The sequence below is a fragment of the Scyliorhinus torazame genome, chromosome 5 (genome assembly GCF_047496885.1).
Source record: "Scyliorhinus torazame isolate Kashiwa2021f chromosome 5, sScyTor2.1, whole genome shotgun sequence".
Classification (NCBI taxonomy): Eukaryota; Metazoa; Chordata; class Chondrichthyes; order Carcharhiniformes; family Scyliorhinidae; genus Scyliorhinus; species Scyliorhinus torazame.
The window spans coordinates 173,466,868-173,490,635 of record NC_092711.1 but is presented as its reverse complement, the minus strand read 5'-3'; the positions used below and the strand labels follow the sequence as shown (position 1 = coordinate 173,490,635).

At 46.8% G+C, this 23,768-nt stretch overlaps 2 protein-coding genes across 2 annotated transcripts in view; both read right to left on the bottom strand.

Moving 5' to 3' along the window:
• Nucleotides 1–565: 565 nt before the first annotated feature.
• Nucleotides 566–5,983, bottom strand: LOC140422338 (uncharacterized). Its single transcript, XM_072507371.1, has 2 exons — nt 5,924–5,983; nt 566–4,903 (listed from the first exon to the last, which is right to left on the bottom strand). The coding sequence occupies exon 2, from the start codon at nt 4,550–4,552 to the stop codon at nt 3,515–3,517; it is 1,038 nt and encodes a 345-aa protein (XP_072363472.1). The 5' UTR covers nt 4,553–4,903; nt 5,924–5,983; the 3' UTR covers nt 566–3,514.
• A 10,884-nt stretch (nt 5,984–16,867) lies between these two features.
• The window catches only part of LOC140418049 (uncharacterized), a 54,973-nt gene continuing 48,072 nt past the window's right edge, over nt 16,868–23,768 (bottom strand). Inside the window, 1 exon segment of the mRNA XM_072501476.1 lies at nt 16,868–19,144. Coding sequence (XP_072357577.1) covers nt 18,038–19,144 — 1,107 coding nt within the window. The 3' untranslated portion in view covers nt 16,868–18,037.

Here is a 23,768-nt window from a genome sequence, read left to right as displayed (position 1 = left end):
AACGGCCTGAGGCGGTGGATACTCAGCGCGGCGTACTCCACGAGTACATCTATTTTTGGGGGGCGGAGAATTTAAAAACCGACGGTGATCCCGATTTCGACACCAAAACGGATTCTCCGCCCCAACGCCGAATGCGATTTTGGCATCGAGGGGCGGAGAATCCGGCATCGGGGGGCGGAGAATCCAGCCCCTGATGCGTGGTGACCCTCAGGTTAAATCACCGCCAGTCAGCTCTCTCTCAAACGGGGAGAGCAGCCTATGGTCTTCTGCGGCGATGGTGACTTTCATTTCAATCTAACTGCACACGTGGTGAGCTCAGCAGCCTGAACGCCTCAGGGGGCCAGTGTTAATTATTTGTTGTGACCAACAACCTGACCAATCCAATGCCAGGTGAAATCTGCTGACCTGCTGTCTGTCTCAACATCGAAAACTTCAATTTTCTTTTCTTGCTTGAAAATAATTTAATCCATTTCTCATCGCCAGTATTCTTTTTATCTTTCGTTCTGCACACTAAGGACAAAAGAATGAAGTTGTAGCATGTGGGGTTGAATGCAGATAACAACGCAGGTTTATTGAAGAGCTAATGATAATAATCTTATAATAATCTTTATTGTCACAAGTAGGCTTACATTAACACTTCAATGAAGTTACTGTGAAAAGTCCCGAGCTGCCACATTCCGGCGCCTGTTCAGGTACAGAGGGAGAATAATCATGGGGGACTTCAATTTGCAGGTGGACTGTGAAAATCAGGTTGTTAACAGATCCCAAGAAAGGGAATTTTTGGAGCAGCTAGTGGTAGAGCCCATTAGGGAACAAGCAATTCTGGATTTGGTGATGTGTAATGAGGCAGACCTGATTAGGGAACTTTAGGTGAAGGAACCCTTCGGGGGCAGTGACCACAATATGAACGAATTTACCCTGCAGTTTGAGAGGGAGAAGTTGGAATCAGGTGTAACGGTATTAAAATTGAATTAAGGTAACTACAAAGACATGAGGGAGAAGCTGGCCAGAGTTTATTGGAAGGGGAACCTCGCAGGGAAGACAGTGGAACAGCAATGGCAGGGGTTTTGGGGGGTTATTCGGGAGGCACAACTGAAATTCAACCCAAGGAGGAGGAAACATGCTGAGGGGAGGACAAGGCATCCATGTGGAGGCATTCCTGGTGATCTTTCAGGAATCACTAAAGGCAGGGAGGGTCCCAAAGGACTGGAAAATGGCTAATGTAACACCGCTGTTTAAGAAGGGAGGCAGAAGATGGGAAATTATAGGCCCGTTTCTGACTTCGGTCATTGGTAAGATTTTAAGATGTAAGATTAAAGATGAGATTGCGGAGTATCTGGAAGTGCATGATAAAATAGGGCTGAGTCAGCACAGCTTCGTCAAGGGGAGTCATGTTTGACAAATCTGTTGGAGTTCTTTGAGGATGTAACAAGGAAGTTAAACAAAGGAGAACCAGTGGAAGAGATCTATTTAGATTTCAAGAAGGCCTTTGGCAAGATGCCATATAGGAGGCTGTTAAATAAGTTAAGAGCCGTGGTGTTCAGGGTAAAATACTGGCATTGATAAGAGGATTAGCTGACTGGCAGAAGTCAGAGAGTGGGGATAAAGTGGTCTTTTTCAGGATGGCAGCTGATGACTAGTGGTGTGCCTCAGGGGTCTGTGCTGGGACCACAACTTTTCACAATATACATTAATGATCTGGAAGAAGGAACTGAAGGCACTGTTGCTAAGTTTGCAGATGATACAAAGCTATGCAGATAGTATTGAGGAAGCAAGGGGGCTGCAGAAGGACTTGAACGAGAGTGGGCAAAGAAGTGGCAGATGGAATACAATGTGGAAAAGTATGAGGTCATGCACTTTGGCAGGAAGAATGGAGGCATAGAATATTTTCTAAATGGGGAAATGCTTAGGAACTCAGAAGCACAAAGGGACTTTGGAGTCCTTGTTCAAGGTTCTCTTCAGGATAATGTGCAGGTTCGGTCAGTAGTTAGGAAGGCAAATTTAATGTTAGCATTCATGTCTTGAGGGATAGAATACAGGATCAGGGATGTACTTCTGAGGCTGTATAAGGCTCTGGTCAGACTCCATTGGGAATATTGTGAGCAGTTTTGGGCCCCGTATCTAAAGAAGGATGGGCTGGCCTTGGAAAGAGTCCAGAGGAGGTTCACAAGAATGATCCCTGGAATTAAGAGCTTGTCGTATGAGGAACAGTTGAGGACTCTGGGTCTGTACTTGTTGGAATTTAGAAGGATGAGGGGGGATCGTATTGAAACTTAGAGGATACTGAGAGGCCTGGATAGAGTGGACACGGAGAGAATATTTCCCCCAGTAGGAAAAACTAGAACCTGAGGCCACAGCCTCAGACTTAAGGGAAAATCTCTTAATACTGAGATGAGGAATTTCGTCAGCCAGAGCGGGGTGAATCTGAGGAACTCATTGCCGCAGGAGGCTGTGGAGGCCAATTCACGGAGTGTCTTTAAGACACATAGGTTCTTGATTCATAAGGGGATCAGGGGTTATGTGGAGAAGGCAGGAGAATAAGGATGAGAAACATGTCAGCCATGATTGAATGGCAGAGCAGACTAGATGGGTCGAATGGCCTGATTCTGCTTCAATCTTTTTTTATTCATTTACGGGATGCGGGCTGGTTGGGCCAGTATTTATTGCCCATCCCTAGTCTCACGGAAACGGACCCTGATTCCTATACTGTACAAACTGAACATTTAAAAAAATATAAATTTAGAGTACCCAATTATTTATTTTCCAATTCAGGGGCAATTTAACGTGGCCAATCCACCTACCCTGCACATCTTTGGGTTGTGGGGGTGAAACCCACACAGTCACAGGGAGAAAGTGCAAAGTCCACACGGACAGTGACCCGGGACTGGGATCGAACCCGGGTCCTCAGTGCTGTGAGGTAGCAGTGCTAACCACTGTGCCACCGTGCCCCATTGTACAAACTGAAGCTGAGCGAGTGTGGCGACGACACAGATCAGTTGTTAGTGACACCCATCAATGTGCCAGTACCATGTGTGCTAGAACTACTCAGGATGAACCGCCATCCATACTACCCAATCATGTGACTGCGACCTCTGGTCAATCAGCAGAAACCGAGATTGCCGAAGAACCGAAGAATTTATGAAAGGGAAATCATGCTTGACAAATCCACTAGATGTAACTAGTAGATTTTAAAAAAAAAATTTAGAGTGCCCAATTCATTTTTTCCAATTCTGGGGCAATTTAGCATGGCCAATCCACCTACCCTGCACATCCTTTGGGTTGTGGGGGTGAAACCCATGCAATCACGGGGAGAATGTGCAAACTCCACACAGACAGTGACCCAGACAGTGACCCAGAGCTGGGATCGAACCTGGGACCTCAGCGCTGTGAGGTGTCTCAGCAGGCGCCATGAATCACGGAAACCCTTCCCACATGGAGAGCAGGTGAATGGCCTCTACCCAGTGTGAAGTTGCCAGTGCCTCTGCAGATGGGATGTATCAGTGAATCCCTCCCCCTACTCATAGCAGGTGAATGGCCTCTCCAGGATGTGAACTCGCTGATGTTTCCGCAGGTTGCGTTCATGCATGAATCCCTTCCCACATTCAGAGCAGATGAATGGCCTCTCCCTGGTATGAACTCTCTGGTGTGTCAGCAGAATGGATGACAGAGTGAATCCTTTCCCACACACTGAACATAGAAATGGCCGCTCGCCAGAGTGAACTCGCTGATGTGTCTGGAGGGTGGATGAATCACTGAATCCCTTCCCACACTGAGAGCAGGAGAATGGCCTCTCCCCAGTGTGAATTCGCTGGTGTCTCAACAGATGGGATGAATCACTGAACCGCTTCCCACACTCAGAGCAGGTGAATGGCCTCTCCCCAGTGTGAACTCGCCGGTGTACCCGCAAGTGGGATAAATGAGTGAATCCCTTCCCACACTGAGAGCAGGTGAACGGTCTCTCCCCAGTGTGAACTCGCAGATGTGCCTGCAGATGGGATAACTGAGTGAATCCCTTCCGACACTGAGAGCAGATGAATGGCCTCTGCCCAGTGTGAACTCGCTGATGTGTTCGCAGGCTGGATAATTGCGTGAATCCTTTCCCACACTGAGAGCAGGTGAATGGCCTCTCTCCAGTGTGAATTCGCTGATGTTTCTGCAGGGTGGATGAATGTCTGAATCCCTTCCCACACTGAGAGCAGGTGAATGGCTTCTCCCCAGTGTGAACTCGCTGGTTTGTCTGCAGGTGGGCTAACTGAGTGAATCCCTTCCCACACAGAGAGCAGGTGAATGGCTTCTCCCCAGTGTGAACTCGCTGATGTGACTGCAGGCTTGATAAAGTAGTGAATCCCTTCACACATTGAGGGCAGGTGAATGGCCTCTCCCCAGTGTGAACTCCCTGGTGTGTCCGCAGGGTGGATGAACGACTGAATCCCTTCCCACACTTAGAGCAGGTGTACGGCCTCTCCCCAGTGTGACTGCGCCGATGAGCTTCCAGCTCTGATGGGGCCCTGTATCCCTTCCCACAATCCCCACATTTCCACGGTTTCTCCATGCTTTAAGTTTCCTTGTATCTCTCCATGTTAGACAATCAGTTGATGCCTCGTCCACACAGAGAACACGTGTACGGTCTCTCCCCGCTGTGAATGGTGTGATGTTTTTTCAGGCTGTGTAAATGGTTAAAGCTCTTTCCACAGTCAGTGCTCTGGAACACTCTCACTCAGGTGTGTTGGTGATTTTCAAGTCGCACGAATGTTTAAAATATTTTGAAGCCGACACAGCAGTCAAACATTTCTTCAGGATTCACAGGCCGATGATATTCGTGTCCCAAGGAATCAAGAGACTGTGTCAGATTTAGACATGATGCTTTGAGATTTCCGTCTGTAATTCCTCCTCTTCTACTATCCTGTAAAAACATTTTGGGAAAGACATCACTGTCAGTACAGGATAGAAATTCAGAACAGACATTTCTAGTTTCTATGGAACATTTTTCCCCCTCTCATTCGCAAAAATTGTAAATCTCCATCCCACACGCTATCCCTCCATTCTCACTCTGCTGTATCTAATGCTGAAAGTACTGATTCAAGCTGATTGACAGATCCATGCTTCCTCTCCAGGATAGGGAGATCATAACAAATAGGAGCTGCAGTCAGCCATCAGGCCCATTGAACCTTCTCAACCATTTCATGAGATCGTTGGCTGATTTACCTCAGCACCATTTTCCCACACTATCCCCATATCCCTCGATATCTTCAATATTTAGAAACCTATCAATCTCAGTCTTGAAAATACTTGGATGACTGAAGCTCCACAATCCTCTGGGGTAGAGAATTCCAAAGCTTCATCACATCCTCGAGTAAAGAAATCCCTCCTCCTGCCTGTTCCCCATAAACCTTAACTCCCTTGTCAATCAGAAATCTGTCCAACTCATTCTTGAATATATTTAATGACTCCCAGACTCCTCCCATCTCTGTGGAAGAGAATTCCAGAGACCAACAACACCCTGAGGAAAGAGATGAATGCAAATATATAATGTAGCTACAGTACAATGTTACACAACTGGAAATATCAATATACGTTATTACAGAACCATAAATAATATTTGTAATCTGCACCTTATAACAACACTAGACATATATCTCTGACCGATATTAATTTATTATCCCCTTAAATGTCAGCCATCTCCTGGGGAAACCAGCCCATAAATTGTGAAAGAGATCATCCTTTAGCCAGGCAAATAAATGTGTCAAGTTGAGGGAGCAAAGGATGTCAATGTATTTAAGAGAGAGAGACCTGGGCCAAGTTTTCCAGAGTCTGTACCCTCCCTGGATTCACTTCCTTTCCCTTCAGTTGCTGCAAGTGGCCAATTGAAGGTCAGAATAAGAAAAGAAATGGAAAGGGGGAGAAAAGAAAGTGTTTTACTCACAGATGTTGGAGACAGGAGGACGCTTCAGTCTGTGTGAGCTCAATCGCCATTCACACAAAGCTTGCGATCTGATTGGATGGAGGACCAGCGTCCTTCCGGTCCTAACTCTATCCATTAGCCAACACCTCACAGGAAGGTCAGGGGCTGGGCTTTCCCCCACACATGCGCAGCTTCCCCTCACCCTTGGACATGCGCAGTACCTGATCACCCGCCCGTGCAGCGGATAGAGCGGGTTCCCCAGCGCGGGGGATTGTGGGAGCTACGGCCGACACTGTCCAAACTCCTGGGGTGAAAAGTGGAGGAGGCTTGGGCAGTTGTGTGCGAGCTTGGTGTCCGCCCCCGGGCCGATTCGAAAGGCAGGCCGCCTCTGGGAGCTTCCTGGATGGGGTGAAACAGCAACTCGGCGCCCATTGCTCCTGGTCCCCGAGGGAAGGGGAGAAGACTGGTTTTGGAGTACTGCGACCAGTCGTGTTTCAAGTCAGCGGTTGAGCTGCAGAGACGCTGCTTCGGACTGCGAGGTTTGCTGTCGGCGGTTTTGAGTTCGCCCAATGGAGGACGAAGGAATGGAGGAAGGATGGCAGCTGGATAGGCTGCTGGAAGCGGCGGGTCGGAACCGGGAGTGGATACCCGATGGCCGGCCCGCGCCTGCAGCCCGGGGTGGGTTGCTGCCGTTCCTGGGGTCTCCGGGGGTTCGGCCCCCCTGGACGCCCTGTGGGCGGTTGGGACTGACTCTGGGACTTTCTTCCCCGTTGTCGACTGTTGCCAACATTGGAGCGACTCTGGCCGCTGCCATTGGAGGACTTTGAGGACATGTTGTTCCTTGTGAAATTTCGGCTGGAGCGCCGGGGTCATGATGTGGAACGTGCAAAATTAATGGACTCTTTTTTATGGACTTTTCTATGAGTACTAAGGGATTTTGTTTTCATGTTTTCTTTGCTTTCGTTTTCTTTAGCAGCCTATGACATTCAACTCATTTTGGGTTACCCTGAAATGGTAATTAGTAATTGTGGTGGAATGCTAGTTGGTGTGAAACTGCTCTCCCTCCGAATGGTCCCGTGCCTTTGGGCGGGGTCCAGGAGGGGGGAACCCTCTCTCCTCCGCCGCGTCTGGGTCTGGCTCTCCGGAGGTCTGTGCTCTTAGCGAGGAGGGGCCTTTCCCCCGGGGTGTCGGCTGCAGGGCGGGGTGAACGGGGGCGGGTGAGCGGGGATTAATTCTATCCTGTTAAATCTTTTCTGGGGTGAATTGAGGCCTGGTGCCTGGTGATAGGGTTTGATATGACACTGTTAAAATGTACCGAGGCCCTGTGGGTCATATTTGTTTCCGAAGCGGCCGTATTGTATCGGGGCCTTGTGCCTCGCGACTGCTTGTCTTATGTGTTTAGAGGTCGTCACCTTGAAATGTACTTGTGTTTTGTGGATTTTATTTTTGGTTTTTTATTTCATCTCTTTTGGAGTGGTCGTGTGGTTCCGAGGCCTTGTGCCTCGCGACTGCTTGTTTTATGTGTTTAGAGGCCGTTACCTCGAAATGTACTCGTGTCTTGTGGTTTTTTGTTCCTTTTTTCTTTGGAATGGTCGTTGGGTTTCGAGGCCTTGTGCCTCACGACTGTTCGTGTTATGTGACTGTTCGATTGTTACTTGAACTATGCGTAGGGCCTGTGCCTTGCGGCTGGTTGTGATAAGTGACTGGTTAATTGGTATCTGGAAACGTATTTCGGCCCTGTGCCTTGCAGCTGTTTGTGTTCAATGACTGTTACAACGTTACTGTGAAATGTAATTGGACCTTGTGCCTTGCAGCTGTTTTGTGTTAAGTGACTGTTTAATCGTCAATTTGAAGTGTGTTTAATCGTCAATTTGAAGTGTAATGAGGCCTGGAGCCTTGTAAATTGTTTTCTGTAATAATTGTGACGACAATAAAAGAGTTACTCACAGATGTTGGAGACAGGAGGACGCTTCAGTCTGTGTGAGCTCAATCGCCATTCACACAAAGCTCGCGATCTGATTGGATGGAGGACAAGAGGCCTTCCGGTTCTAACTCTTCCCATTGGTCAACACCTCAGCAGGAAGGTCCGGGGTTGGACCTTTCCTTGCACATGCGCAGCCGCTCCTCCCTTTCCTCCAGTCTTTCCATTGGTTATTTGGAGCCTGACGACAATGGACAACGGACGTCACTGTTGACATCATGAAACGTCGGCTATTTGGCCAATACGAAACGCCTTGCTCCTCCAATGCGCAGTTTACCCTCTCCAGTGGACATGCGCAGTCCTGCACCTGCTGCGGGGAGTTGTGGTCGCTGTGAACTCCATTACTCATCAGGGGTCCAGTCTCCAAAGTACACCTGGGTGGTGATCGGATTGTGACGTCCCTCTTAACAAAACAATTTTGTTAACTTCAGGTGTAAAGATTTTGACACCTGGGTGACACATTGGGGAGGGCAATAGGTAAGAGTGAGACTGAACCCGAGAGTCAGCATCTTCAGGGGAGGAGAATTGCGGGGAAAGCAGGAGGAGAATAGTGGGATGAATTAGTGTAAAAATAACTAGGTAGCAGGGAGTGTGTATGAGGCAGCACAATGGCAGTGGTCAGCACTGCTGCCTCAATGCCAGGGACCCGGGTTCAATTTTGATTGGAGTTTGCACTTTCTCCCCCATTCTGCTTGGGTTTCCTCCGGCTGCTCCAGTTTCCTACTGCAGTCCAAAGATTGCAGGTTAGGTGAATTGGCCACGCTAAATTGCCACTTAGTATTCAAAGATGTGTAGGTGAGGTTAAGGGATTATTGGGATATGGTGGGAGTGTGGATGCTCTTTCAGAGGGTCAGTGCAGACTCAGTAGGCTGAGTTGCCGCCTTTTGCACTGTAGGGATTCTATAACAGAGATTTATAGTTTGAGAGAGAGAATAATTCTTATGTTGCTCCTGTTTAGGACCAAATCATATTGATTTTTTAAAAATATAATGTTTGAGTACCCATTTATTTTTTTTCCAATTAAGGGCAATTTAGCATGGCCAATCCCCTTATCTGCACATGTTTGTGATGTAAGCGTGAGCGTGAGAATGTGCAATCTCCACATGGACAGTGACCCAAGGCCGGGATCTAACCTGGATCGTCAGTGCTGTGAGGCAGCAGTGCTAAACACTGCACAACCTTGCCGCCTATATTGATTTTGACCCTTGGAGTTTAATTCTGCTGATGTTGGAGCCCTCTGTAACTGGGCTGGAATAAATTCTGGGTTTGGATCAACTGAACCAGGTTTGAATTGAACATCCTGTGAAATTTGCAGACAAGAACAGAGGAGCAGGAGTAGGCCATTCAGCCCTTCGAGCCTTATGCCCCAGTCTTCAAGATCATGGATGATCTGGCTGTGATCTCAACCCTCCACACGGGAGGGTTTAAACTAGTATGGCAGGGGGGTGGGCACGGGAGCAATAGGTCAGAAGGTGAGAGCATTGAGGGAGAACTAGGGAATAGGGACAGTGTGGCTCTGAGGCAGAGCAGACGGGGAGAAGTTGCTGAACACAGCGGGTCTGGTGGCCTGAAGTGCATATGTTTTAATGCAAGGAGCATTACGGGTAAGGCAGATGAACTTAGAGCTTGGATTACTACTTGGAACTATGATGTTGTTGCCATTACAGAGACCTGGTTGAGGGAAGGGCAGGATTGGCAGCTAAACGTTCCAGGATTTAGATGTTTCAGGCGGGATAGAGGGGGATGTAAAAGGGGAGGCGGAGTTGCGCTACTTGTTCGGGAGAATATCACAGCTATACTGCGAGAGGACACCTCCGAGGGCAGTGAGGCTATATGGGTAGAAATCAGGAATAAGAAGGGTGCAGTCACAATGTTGGGGGTATACTACAGGCCTCCCAACAGCCAGCGGGAGATGGAGGAGCAGATAGGTAGACAGATTTTGGAAAAGAGTAAAAACAACAGGGTTGTGGTGATGGGAGACTTCAACTTCCCCAATATTGACTGGGACTCACTGAGTGCCAGGGGCTTAGACGGGGCGGAGTTTGTAAGGAGCATCCAGGAGGGCTTCTTAAAACAATATGTAAACAGTCCAACTAGGGAAGGGGCGGTACTGGACCTGGTATTGGGGAATGAGCCCGGCCAGGTGGTAGATGTTTCAGTAGGGGAGCATTTCGGTAACAGTGACCACAATTCAGTAAGTTTTAAAGTACTGGTGGACAAGGATAAGAGTGGTCCGAGGATGAATGTGCTAAATTGGGGGAAGGCTAATTATAACAATATTAGGCGGGAACTGAAGAACATAGATTGGGGGCGGATGTTTGAGGGCAAATCAACATCTGACATGTGGGAGGCTTTCAAGTGTCAGTTGAAAGGAATACAGGACAGGCATGTTCCTGTGAGGAAGAAAGATAAATACGGCAATTTTCGGGAACCTTGGATGACGAGTGATATTGTAGGCCTCGTCAAAAAGAAAAAGGAGGCATTTGTCAGGGCTAAAAGGCTGGGAACAGACGAAGCCTGTGTGGCATATAAGGAAAGTAGGAAGGAACTTAAGCAAGGAGTCAGGAGGGCTAGAAGGGGTCATGAAAAGTCATTGGCAAATAGGGTTAAGGAAAATCCCAAGGCTTTTTACACGTACATAAAAAGCAAGAGGGTAGCCAGGGAAAGGGTTGGCCCACTGAAGGATAGGCAAGGGAATCTATGTGTGGAGCCAGAGGAAATGGGCGAGGTACTAAATGAATACTTTGCATCAGTATTCACCAAAGAGAAGGAATTGGTAGATGTTGAGTCTGGAGAAGGGGGTGTAGATAGCCTGGGTCACATTGTGATCCAAAAAGACGAGGTGTTGGGTGTCTTAAAAAATATTAAGGTAGATAAGTCCCCAGGGCCGGATGGGATCTACCCCAGAATACTGAAGGAGGCTGGAGAGGAAATTGCTGAGGCCTTGACAGAAATCTTTGGATCCTCGCTGTCTTCAGGGGATGTCCCGGAGGACTGGAGAATAGCCAATGTTGTTCCTCTGTTTAAGAAGGGTAGCAAGGATAATCCCGGGAACTACAGGCCGGTGAGCCTTACTTCAGTGGTAGGGAAATTACTGGAGAGAATTCTTCGAGACAGGATCTACTCCCATTTGGAAGCAAATGGACGTATTAGTGAGAGGCAGCACGGTTTTGTGAAGGGGAGGTCGTGTCTCACTAACTTGATAGAGTTTTTCGAGGAGGTCACTAAGATGATTGATGCAGGTAGGGCAGTAGATGTTGTCTATATGGACTTCAGTAAGGCCTTTGACAAGGTCCCTCATGGTAGACTAGTACAAAAGGTGAAGTCACACGGGATCAGGGGTGAACTGGCAAGGTGGATACAGAACTGGCTAGGCCATAGAAGGCAGAGGGTAGCAATGGAGGGATGCTTTTCTCATTGGAGGGCTGTGACCAGTGGTGTTCCACAGGGATCAGTGCTGGGACCTTTGCTCTTTGTAGTATATATAAATGATTTGGAGGAAAATGTAACTGGTCTGATTAGTAAGGTTGCAGACGACACAAAGGTTGGTGGAATTGCGGATAGCGATGAGGACTGTCTGAGGATACAGCAGGATTTAGATTGTCTGGAGACTTGGGCGGAGAGATGGCAGATGGAGTTTAATCCGGACAAATGTGAGGTAATGCATTTTGGAAGGGCTAATGCAGGTAGGGAATATACAGTGAATGGTAGAACCCTCAAGAGTATTGAAAGTCAAAGAGATCTAGGAGTACAGGTCCACAGGTCATTGAAAGGGGCAACACAGGTGGAGAAGGTAGTCAAGAAGGCATACGGCATGCTTGCCTTCATTGGCCGGGGCATTGAGTATAAGAATTGGCAAGTCATGTTGCAGCTGTATAGAACCTTAGTTAGGCCACACTTGGAGTATAGTGTTCAATTCTGGTCGCCACACTACCAGAAGGATGTGGAGGCTTTAGAGAGGGTGCAGAAGAGATTTACCAGAATGTTGCCTGGTATGGAGGGCATAAGCTATGAGGAGCGATTGAATAAACTCGGTTTGTTCTCACTGGAACGAAGGAGGTTGAGGGGCGACCTGATAGAGGTATACAAAATTATGAGGGGCATAGACAGAGTGGATAGTCAGAGGCTTTTCCCCAGGGTAGAGGGGTCAATTACTAGGGGGCATAGGTTTAAGGTGAGAGGGGCAAAGTTTAGAGTAGATGTATGAGGCAAGTTTTTTACGCAGAGGGTAGTGGGTGCCTGGAACTCACTACCGGAGGAGGTAGTGGAAGCAGGGACGATAGGGACATTTAAGGGGCATCTTGACAAATATATGAATAGGATGGGAATAGAAGGATACGGACCCAGGAAGTGTAGAAGATTGTAGTTTAGTCAGGCAGTATGGTCGGCACGGGCTTGGAGGGCCAAAGGGCCTGTTCCTGTGCTGTACATTTCTTTGTTCTTTGTTCTTTGTTCCACGTTTCTGTCTGGCCCCCATAACCCCCGACTCCATTATCTGTCAAAAATCTGTTTAACTCCGCCCTGAATACAGAATCATGGAATTTGCAGTGCAGAAGAAGGCCTTTCAGCCGATCGAGTCCGCACCGGCCCTTGGAAAGAGCACCCCACCCAAACCCACACCTCCACCCTATTCCTGTAACCCAGTAACCCCACCCCAACTTTTGGACACTAAGGGCAATTTAGCATGGCCAATCCACCTAACCTGTACATCTTTTGACTGTGGGAGGAAACCCACGCAGACACGGGGAGAACGTGCAGACTCCGCACAGACAGTGACCCAAGCCGGGAATCGAAACTGGGAATATATTCAGTGACCCAGCCCCCACTGCTCTCTGGGTTACAGAATTCCACAGACTAAACACCATCTGAGAGAAAAACGTTCTCCTCAAGTATGGTACTGCTTCTCTATTCCTCCTGCCAAAGTAAACACCTTAATTTTGACACGAGTAGAGACAGAAAGGTGCCCGAGGCTCAAATGGGAAGTTGAAACTTGTGGTTCTAAACCAACACTTCAACATTTGTCAGTCAAATCCATGTTATTTATACTGGGGGTTTTATTATTGGATTTACTGGAGGCAAAGGGTTGGGGTTTAAAGGGTAACTTTCCCTTACTATCTTTGTATTGTCGATAGTGTCTGCCGTGGCTCAGTGGGCAGCTCTCTCACCTCTGAGTCAGAAGATTGAGACCCAGTCAGGACAAAACGTTCCAACATTCCTCGTCCCAGCACTGAGGGAGTGCTGCACTATCAGAACAGCCTTCTTTCAAATAAGATGTTAAACTGAGGCCCTGTCTGCCCCTCTTTCAGGTGGATGTAAAAGTTCCCACAGCCACTATTTTGAAGAAGAGCAGGAGAGTTATACCCGGTATCCTGGTCAATATTTATCCCTCAATCAACATCACTAAAAACAGATTATCTGCTCATTATCACATTGCTGTGTGTGGGATCTTGCTGTGTGTAAATTGGCTGCTGCCTTTCCTACATTACAACAGTGGCTACATTTCAAAAGTACTTCATTGGCTGTAAAGCATTTGGGACGTCCTGTGGGTGTGAAAGGCGCTATAGAAATGCAATTTTTTAAATTGAAGATTTCTGTCATCCAATCTTGTTATTTGGAAATTAATTGATTTCAGAACCCCCAACGTACCATTTAATAAATTCACTTTGGTTCAGACAAGACTTTAACCGATTAAGGCAAATGCAGAATTCTCTGGATTGCAAATTTAAAAAGCTTATTCAATGAAAAAGGTTTACTGATCAGCTTTAAGACATTGACTTTTCCAACTTCATGCGGATGATCAGTCTGTAGAAGCGTTACCCTCTCTGGCTCCTTTGACAGTAATTCTTGTGGAATTCAGCCTCGGGAGTCTGGCTCCTTGTTTGACAGTAATTTCCTTGGAACTCGGCTTCGGGAGTCTTCAGTACTTGGCCAACAAGGAAGACCTTTGGAACCTCTACTTTTGTCCCCCAAGAGACCATTACCTCACGTCAGAGTTTGGCCTGTTGTAACATAATCATTGGTCTTTTGGTCATGGGATTAAGTTAATTGGATCCTAAGTACTGACACCACTTCTCTCATTATCTCAGACAGGAATACAATAGAACTGTTTCATACTATCCCTTTATCTGATTCTATACAATCCCTTATTCATACAGTTTCAAATATATAGGCTAATCAGAATTTGAAGGTCTCTCTTGTCAGAACATTTATCCTCATTGCATACAGCAATTTCTTTACATACAGCAATTAAGCTTTTACATTTTTTTAACAAATAAAACTCCGTATTTTACTGCAACAACTGATTCATTATTGATTAATTAATTGTAGCTCAATTAAGGATCACTACTTATTTAATCATCTATTACTGACTGGTAGCTAATTAATACAGTAATCTTTAGTCAATACATTTGGTTAATACAAGATAAACTGGTTCAAAAGAAATTTGTGGGAGCCGAGTTTTCTTTCTCACTAATCTTGATCGATTGAACAATGAGACTTATTCTTGGCAGAATATGGTGTCCTGTAGCTTATCAAAATTAGAAACTAATTTATTTTTTCAAACAATTTCTGATCTCTCTGCAGTTTCTCGAAACAGCTGTGTTCTTGTATTGCTGTTTTTTACAATCACAACCCACCCTGAAAGTACTGCTGAAAACTTAATCAAGGTTAATTACTGAAATAATCATTAGTTTCATGACTGGCTTTTGATATGCAATCAATACAGAATTAATATAGAAAAGATACAGAATGTGAAATGGCTGCAGGAAGCCACATGTTAGAGGTTAAAAGGGCTTCCTTGACTTTCTTACTTAAAACAGTGAATCCACTATGAAAGTGACTTAATCTTAAAACTAAATTTCATTACACAATTTTATTACACATAACTACATTTTCCTGTATTAGAAAAGTTACTTTGCTTCTGAAGTATTTTACTGGCTGTAAAACACTTTAGGAGGCCCAGTGATCACGAGAAGTGCTTTGGAAATGCAATTCTGTTCTAATTGTCTGCAAACTATATTATATTACATTCTGTGTCCTCATCAAAATCATTGATGAAGACTGAGCCTTAACTTTGCATAGTAATCACGTCTTTGACACAATTTGAATACTCTGTGAAACTCCAGACTCACTATAGCCACAATTATTTGTTGTAAAACACAGTGAGGTGTTGTGATTTGGAATTCACTGTCTACAAATTGGGCTGGATGTTGATTGGACGGCACCCTTCTAAAGGGAATTCAACACATTCGTGAAAAGAAAACAAAATTGTCGGACGATGAGATTAAATGGGGAGTTGTACAAAGAGCTGGCATGGGCCAAATAGACTCTTCCTGTGCTCTAGGAACCTTGTGTGCATGTAAATCGAGTGGTAATGGCCTGGAACCTACTTCCCACATGGGCAGCAGAAGCAGAGATGATGGTATTTTCACAAGGAAAGTGGATGGGCACTTGAGGATAAAGCAGGGCAATGGGACAGGCTGATTTGTTCTACAGAGAGCCGGCATGGACTTGATGGGCTGAATGGCCCCAATCCCCACCCTTCAGATTCTGTGATCTCAGGAAATAAATTTCAGCTGCTCCAGTCTCTCCATCTCCGTCATCCCTGACATTCTCATAAATCTCCTCCGCACCCTCTCTGAGAACTTCACATCTTTCACAAAGTGTGGAGCCCCTATAGGTTCCATTCTAGCGGGATAGAATTGAAAAGCAGGGAGGTTATGTTCAACTTGTTTAGTTGAAGTTTTTTACGCAGAGGGTAGTGGGTGCCTGGAACTCGCTGCCGGAGGAGGTAGTGGAAGCAGGGACGATAGGGATATTTAAGGGGCATCTTGACAAATATATGAATAGGATGGGAATAGAAGGATACGGACCCAGGAAGTGTAGAAGATTGTAGTTTAGTCGGGCAGCATGGTCGGCACGGGCTTGGAGGGCCGAAGGGCCTGTTCCTGTGCTGTACATTTCTTTGTTCTTTGTTTTGTTAGAACCAGGGTTAGACTACACTGGGAGCACTGTCAACATTTGTGATCTCCATTTCGAAAAGGGAAATAAAGGCACTGGAGGAGGTGCAACAAAGATTCACAACAATAATACCAGAACTGAGAGCATTTCACCCTCGGGAAAGGCTGGGGCTGCTTTTCTCTAGAAAAGAGAAGACTGAAGGGTGACTTGATGGAAGTCTTTAAGATTATGAAATGGTTCAATAATCCAATAGGGATTTCATGAGAAACCTCTTTAATAAACAATAATAATCCTTATTGTCACAAGTAAGCTTACATTAACACTGCAATGAAGTTACTGTGAAAAGCCCCTAGTCGCCACACTCCGGCACTTGTTCGGGTACACAGAGGGAGAAGTCAGAATGCCCAATTCACCCAACAGCACATCTTTCGGGACTTGTGAGAGGAAACCGGAGCGCCCAGAGGAAACCCACTCAGACAGTGGGACAACGTGCAGACTCTGCACAGACAGTGACCCAAGCCGGGAATCGAATACGGGTCCCTGGCGCTGTGAAGCAGCAGAGCTAACCATTGTGCTACCATGCCACCCAGTGTTGAGGTGAACAGCATGAATACATTGAAGGGGAAGCTAGATACCTACATGAGGGAGAAGGGAATAGAAGGAAATGCCAATGGGCGGGGAGATGAAGAGGGGTGGATGAAGGCTCATGTGCAGAGGAGAATTGAAGACAAAAGTAAGGAGTTATATATGCTTCAGTTATACAGAGCATTGGTGGGATCACATCTGGAGCACTGTGTACAGTATTGCTCTCATTTAAGGAATGATGTGAATGTATTGGCTGCAGTTCAGACAAGGTTTACTGGACTCATACCTGGAATGAATGGGTTGTCTTATGAGGAATGGCTAGACCGGCCAGGTTTGTATCTGCTGGAGTTTAGAAGAGTGAGAGGTGACTTGATTGAAACACACAAGATCCTGAGGTGTATTGGCAGGGTGGATGTGGAGAGGGGGGGGGGGGGGGGGGGGGAGTCGGAAATGTGGCGTTGAGGTTACAATCCGTGAACTTATGGAATAGCCTAGCAGACCCGAGGGACCGAGTGGTCTACTCCTGCTCCTAATTTGTATGTTATCACATTCTTTCAAATAGATCATCGCACTTTTCCTCCTATTGATGTCAGGCTAATGAAATTAAAGAAAAAATGGGTCTGTGGTTCCCTGTTTTCTCTCTCTCTCCTTAAATAGTGGGGTTACATTTACCATCTTCCAATCTGCAAGAACCACTCCAGAATCAATAGAATTGTGAAAGATGATCACCAATGTATCTACAGCCACCTCTTTAAACACTCTGGGTTGTAGAGCATCAGCTTTATTAACTTTCAATCCCATTAATTTCTCCAGTGCTACTTTTTCATGAATAATATTCTTTCAGTCCCACGAGCTCACTCGTCTCTTAGCCCTCTAGTGTTTTGGGGACAATTTCCTTATCTTTTTCCGTGAAGACAGACACACATTGTTAAGTTTCTCTGCCATTTCCTTATTCCCCATTAGAAACTCGCCTGTCTCTGCCTGGAATGGACCCACATTGGTCTTTGCTAATCTTTTCACACACCTACAGAAGCATTTCCTGTAGGTTTTTAAGTTTCTCGCCAGTTTGCTCTCATATTCTGTTTTCTCTGTCTTTAATAATTTCTTGGTCTTCCTTTGCTCTGAATCATGAACCAGCCATCCAGCCAACTGAGCTAACTGACCCCTTGATAAATATGTAATAATTCCTTAAATGTTAGCTATTCCCTGTCTCACATCAGTTACCAAGACTCCCTCAGACAACTTGCGCCACATAGCCTGATGATTTTCTTCTGTGAGAAACATCCAGATGAGTTAATGAAAAAACCACGTAACCACCATAGTCCATCTCTAATGCAACAAGGCATGCTTTGCAGGTTCCAAACAGAAATGGGAACAAAACACCTTTGAACTTCCAAACACTCTTTCACTCTGTGGTCCTTGTGAATTTTAAAGCCAGGTATTTGCAACAAGGCTCAAAGAGCGTCAGCCCATGAGAGGAAATATCGTGAGACCGGCCAGTCCAGCATAAACCTTCCACCATCCCCATTGACCAACTGTTAGAATGAACAAAATGCCGTCCTGGATGTGATTGAAGCAGAAACAATAACAGCAGAATCCAACCCCTGTAATCAATTGTGAACTTGTTGGTGTCTCAGCAGGTGCGATGAATCACGAAATCCCTTCCCACATTGAGAGCAGAGGAATGGCCTCTCCTCAGCGTGAACTCGCTGGTGTCTCTGCAGGGTGGTTGATTCACTGTATCCTTTCCCACACTGAGAGCAGGTGAATGGCCTCCCCCCCGTGTGAACTCGTTGGTGTGACTGCAGGTTGTCTAACCGAGTGAATCGCTTCGCACACTGAGAGCAGCTAAATGGCTTTTCTCCAGTGTGAATTCGTTGATGTTTCTGGAGGGTGGATGATTCCCTGAATTTCTTCCCACACTGAGAGCAAGTGAACGGCCTCTCCCCAGTGTGAGCTCGCTGGTGTGTCCGCAGGGTGGATGAATGACTGAATCCCTTCCCACACTGAGAGCAGGTGAACGGCTTCTCACCAGTGTGAACTCGCTGATGGACCAGCAGGTTGGATAACTGAGTGAATCCTTTCTCACACTGAGAGCAGGTGAACGGCCTCTCCTCAGTGTGAATTTGCTGGTGTCTCAGCAGGTCGGATGACATTTTAAACTTCTTTGCACAGTGAGAACAGCTAAACAATCTCTCCTCAGTGTGAATGCGCTGGCGGAATATCAGGTCCACAGAGTTTTTAAACCCACTTCCACTGTCAGAGCATTTTAAGTTTTTCTCACTGTTATGACTGCACTGGTGTCTCAACATGTTGGACAGCTGACTGAATCTCTTTCCACAGACAGAGCAGGTGAATGGCCTCTCCCCAGAGTGAACTCGCTGATGCGTCTGCAGATGGGACAACCGGGTGAATCCCTTCCCACACTGAGAGCAGGTGAACGGCCTCTCCCCAGTGTGAACTCGCTGGTGCGTATGCAAGGAGGATGACTGAGTGAATCCCTTCCCACACTGAGAGCAGGTGAACGGCCTCTCCCCAGTGTGACTGCGCTGATGAATTTCCAACAGTGATGGGCCTTTGAATCCCTTCCCACAGTCCTCACATTTCCAGCATTTCTCCATTGCGCAGATGTCCTTGTGTCTCTCTAGGTTCAACAATCTATTGAAGTCTCCTCCACACAGAACTCGGTTTCTTTCCACTGTGAATGGTGCGATGTTTTTTCAGGCTGTGTAACTGGTAAAAGCTCTTTCCACAATTAGTTCACTGGAACAGTCTCACAAGAGTGTCTGTGAGTCTCAGACCCTTCCCAGTCACACTGATGATTATAATATTTTTAACCAGGCAGGATACTTATCCTGAAGCTTCCAAGGCCAATAATATTCCATGTCCCAATGAATCAAGAGATTCTGTCAGATGTTCCTGTGATGTTGGGTTTGAGATTTCTGTCTTCCAATATCCTGTAAAAGGAGTTCACAAAATTCATCACTGGTCAGTACAAAATAGAGATTCAGAACAGAAGCAGAACATTTTTCCTCACTCGTACCCCAAAGTAAACTCACACACTCTTCCTTCATTCTTACTTTGCTGTATCTAATCTACAGCCTCCCAGTTCCCCAGAAGATGCTGGTTTATTCTGGTCGACAGGTCCATCCTCACCACTTCCAGTCCAAGAAGTAATGTCCTGATAATCATATGGTGTACTGGAATACAATTTTGCACCTTTTCTCAATACACAAAAGGTCACTGCATTCAAAATAGCAAAGTATCACCCAATCAATTCTGACTCACCAACCAATCACACCCTATTTTCTGAAGCATTAAACAATGATCCTTTTGAAATTTGGTATTCTTGCATCTATCCTGATAAGTGAAGATGAAAAGCTTCAACTGCATGTCCCTCTTTTTAGCAACGCACAAGTTATCTGGTACCAAGTGACAAATATTATTACAAGACTGGAAAGATTAATCAATGCATTTTATAGAGAACCATCAATAATATATCTAATCTAGGCAGCACAGTGGCGCAGTGGGTTAGCCTTGCTGCCTCACGGTGCCAAGGTCCCAGGTTCGATCCTGGCTCTGGGTCACTGTCCGTGTGGAGTTTGCACATTCTCCCGTTTGCGTGGGTTTCACCCCCACAACCCAAAGATGTGCAGGGTAGGTTAATTGGCCACGTTAATTCACCCCTTAATTGGAAAAAGGAATTGGGCACTCTAAATTTTTTTTTTTAATAATATATCTAATCTGTACCATATAACAAGACTAGATATCTCTCTGTCCGATGTTAATTTACTGTTGCCCTAAATGTCAGCCATCTCCTGGGGAAAGCAGCCCTTTAAGTGAACATTAGGAAAGAGACCATCCTTTTAGCCAAGCAAATAAATGTGTCAAGCTGAGGGAGCAAAAGATGTCAATGTCTTTAAAAGAGAGGAGAGACCTAGGCCAAGCTTTCCAGAGTCTGCACCCTCCCTGGATTCACTTCCTTTCCCTTCAGTTGCTGCAAGTCACCATTATCCCCCCAGAATGAGAACAGCAATGGACAGGGGGAGACATTGATTTGCTCCCAGATGTTCCAGATGAAGATGTTTTTGCCTGAAACTCATTGTCCAATCTCCGCATTGCGAGGTCACAATAGTGCCTTGCTTGAATCAGCCAATAGGAATCACGCTGCTCCGCGGTGACGTCACCGGGTTCCAGTCCGCAGGCCCAGCACGCGGAAACCGGGTACCCCCCCACTCCCCTCCACATATTACCCTCCACCCTCCGCACCACCTCCTCGAGTCAAGGTTTCCAGGCAACCGGCTGACGGCGCTGGCTCGACCGAGAAAGCCACTCGATGAACTCCCCGGGACTGCGCATGTCCAAGAGAGAGGAGATGATGCGCATGTGCGAGGGCCAGCCCACCGCCTGACCTTCCTGATGAGTGTTGACCAATGGGAAATCCAGAGCACCGGAAGGACTCTTATTCTCTACCCAATCAAAGCGCGGGCTTTGTGTGACTGTTGATCGAACTTCACACAGACTGAAACTTCCTCCTGTCTCCAACATCTGTGAGCAAATGTCTGGTTTAACACACTGGGCTAAATCGCTGGCTTTTCAAGCAGGCCAGCAGCACGGTTCAATTCCCGTAATAGCCTCCCCGAACAGGCGCCGGAATGTGGCGACTAGGGGCTTTTCACAGTAACTTCATTGAAGTCTACTTGTGACAATAAGCGATTTTCATTTCATTTTTCATTTTCAAAACACTTTCTTTTCTCCCCCTTTCCATTTCTTTCCTCATTCTGACCTTCAATTGGTGACTTGAGCCACTGAAGAGAAAGGAAGTGAATCCAGGGAGGGTGCAGACTCTGGAAACGTTGACCCAAGTCTCGCTCTCTCTTAAAGACATTGACATCCTTTGCTCCCACATCTTGACACATTTATTTGTCTGGCTAAAAGGATGCTCTTTTTCTCAATGTTCACAATGAAAGGGCTGGTTTCCCCAGGAGATGACTGACATTTGAGGGGGCAGTAGATTAATATCGGACTGAGTATGTCTCGTGTTGTTACATGGCACAGATTAGATATATTGGGTGGCACTGTTGCTTCATAGCTCCAGGGCCCCAGGTTCGCTCCCCGGTTTGGGTCACTGTCTGTGCGGCATCTGCATATTCTCCCCATGTTTGCGTGGGTTTTTTCCATGTGCTCTGGTTTCCTCCCACAGTCCAAAGATGTGCAGGTTAGGTGGATTGGCCATGCTAAATTGCCCTTGCTAAATTGTCCTTAGTGTCCAAAAAGGTTAGGTTGGGTTACGGGGATATGGTGGAGGTGTGGGCTTAAGTAGAGTGCTCTTTCCAAGGGCCGGTGCAGACTCAATGGGCTGAATGGCCTTCTATACTGTAAACTCTATGATTATTGCTGGTTCTGTAATAAAGTACATTTATTAATATATCGAGTCTTGAAACATTTTACAGGAAATATCGAAGAGGAGGAATTAGAGGCAGAAATCTCAAACGTTACTTCAAGATCTGACAGTCACTTGATTCCTTGGGAGCTGAACATTATCTGCATTTGACTCTAGAAGGAGAAATGTTTGTTCTGTTGGATTCAAGACACTGAAAAAGCATCGAGACACGTATGTGAACAAGTGTGTTCCAGAGCACTGACTGTGGAAAGAGGTTGAACCAGTGAGACAGCCTAAAATAACATTGCACCATTCACAGCGGAAAAGACCGTACATGTCTTCTATGTGTGGTCGAGGCTTCAACTGATTATCCGACATGGAGAGACACAAAGGGACCCAAAACATGGAGAAACCGTGGGCATGTGGTGACTATGGGAAGGGATACAGATTCCCATTTGAACTGGAAACTCATTGATGCAGTCACACCGGGGAGCGACCGTTCACCTGCTTTCAGTGTGGGAAGGGATTCACTGAGCTATCCAGCCTGCAGACACACCAGCAAGTTCACACTGGGGAGAAGCCTTTCACCTGCTCTCAATGTGGGAAGGGATTCAGTTTTCCATCCACCCTGCAGAAACACCAGCGAGTTCACACTGGGGAGAAGCCGTTCACCTGCTCTGAGTGTGGGAAGGGATTCAGACATTCATGCACTCTGTAGAAACATCAGCGTATTCACATTGGGGAGAGGCCTTTTACCTGCTCTCAGTGTGGGAAGGGATTCTCTCAATTATCCCACCTGCAGGTACATGGGCGAATTCACACCAGGGAGAGGCCATTCACCTGCTCTGAGTGTGGGAAGTTTTGTGAGGGCCACGAAGAATCCAGCACGAGTTTTAAGGATACAAAGGAATAACATTTATTTACAATAACATATATACATAACAGTAGCAGTAACTTCCCTTGCTACATACTCCTTCCTGCTGGTTCCTGAACTGGCCAGCTTTTTTTACACTAGGAGTTTACTAATGGTTTCTCCGCCCCCCTCACTGGGGAAGCTCATACTCCCACAGGATTGTGGGATAGTCATTAGTCCCCAGCCAATGGTAAGTAGGCAGGTTATAACATCCCGCCCCCCCAAAGTCCAAGGTATCCACCGAAGACCCTGGCGAAGGAGGGCGTCGGACTCGTTTGGCCGCAGGCCGGACACCATTTCCACGCGGCGCTGGATCAGGCGGCGTGTAACGAGACGGAGACCGGCGCTTCCGTGATGAACGGCGCAACAGTTGTACATCCACGGTCCGTGGACCCGAGGATTCCCCCTCTGATGCATCCTGTGTCTCCATCTCGGAGTCAGAGTCTGCTGCCTCCGTCAGGTCAGAGTCTCTATCTCCATTCGGTTCCGTAACGACCTGCGCAGGCTTCGAGTGAGGCACCAGTGGAAGATTGTGAGGACTACCTTCCCTTGTCTCTGGTCTCTGCGGCTGTAGAAATGAGCTCCGGGGGCGGGGAATCTTTTGAGGGGACAGTCTTCTGTACCGAACGTGGTCTGCATGTTTTCGCTGGAGACGACCCTGGGCTTGCACTTGGTAAGATATAGGGCCCGTTTGGCGAAAGATTACACCAGGAACCCACTGGGCACCACCAGCAAAATTCCGAACGAACACTGGGTCACCGGGCGCAAACTGCCGAATCGGCCGATGCCGAGAAAATCCCTGGCCCTGCCGTTCTTGTGTGCGGCGTACCTTTGCGCCAATGTCCGGGAAAACCATACTAAGGCGGGTGCAAAGTCTCCGGCCCATTAGGAGTTCTGTGGGAGCTACCCCAGTACGTAAACAAAAAGCGAGCCAGTCTCGTGTCCATTGATCCGGAAGACTGCTTCTTTAGGCCTCGTTTGAATGTCTGCACTGCGCGCTCTGCCAACCCATTTGAAGCCGGGTGGTAAGGGGCAGTGCGGATAT

What these genes read in the sequence shown, in the direction of transcription:
- LOC140422338 (XM_072507371.1), bottom strand. Translation starts at nt 4,552, where the DNA reads ATGGAGAAACCGTGGAAATGTGGGGATTGTGGGAAGGGATACAGGGCC.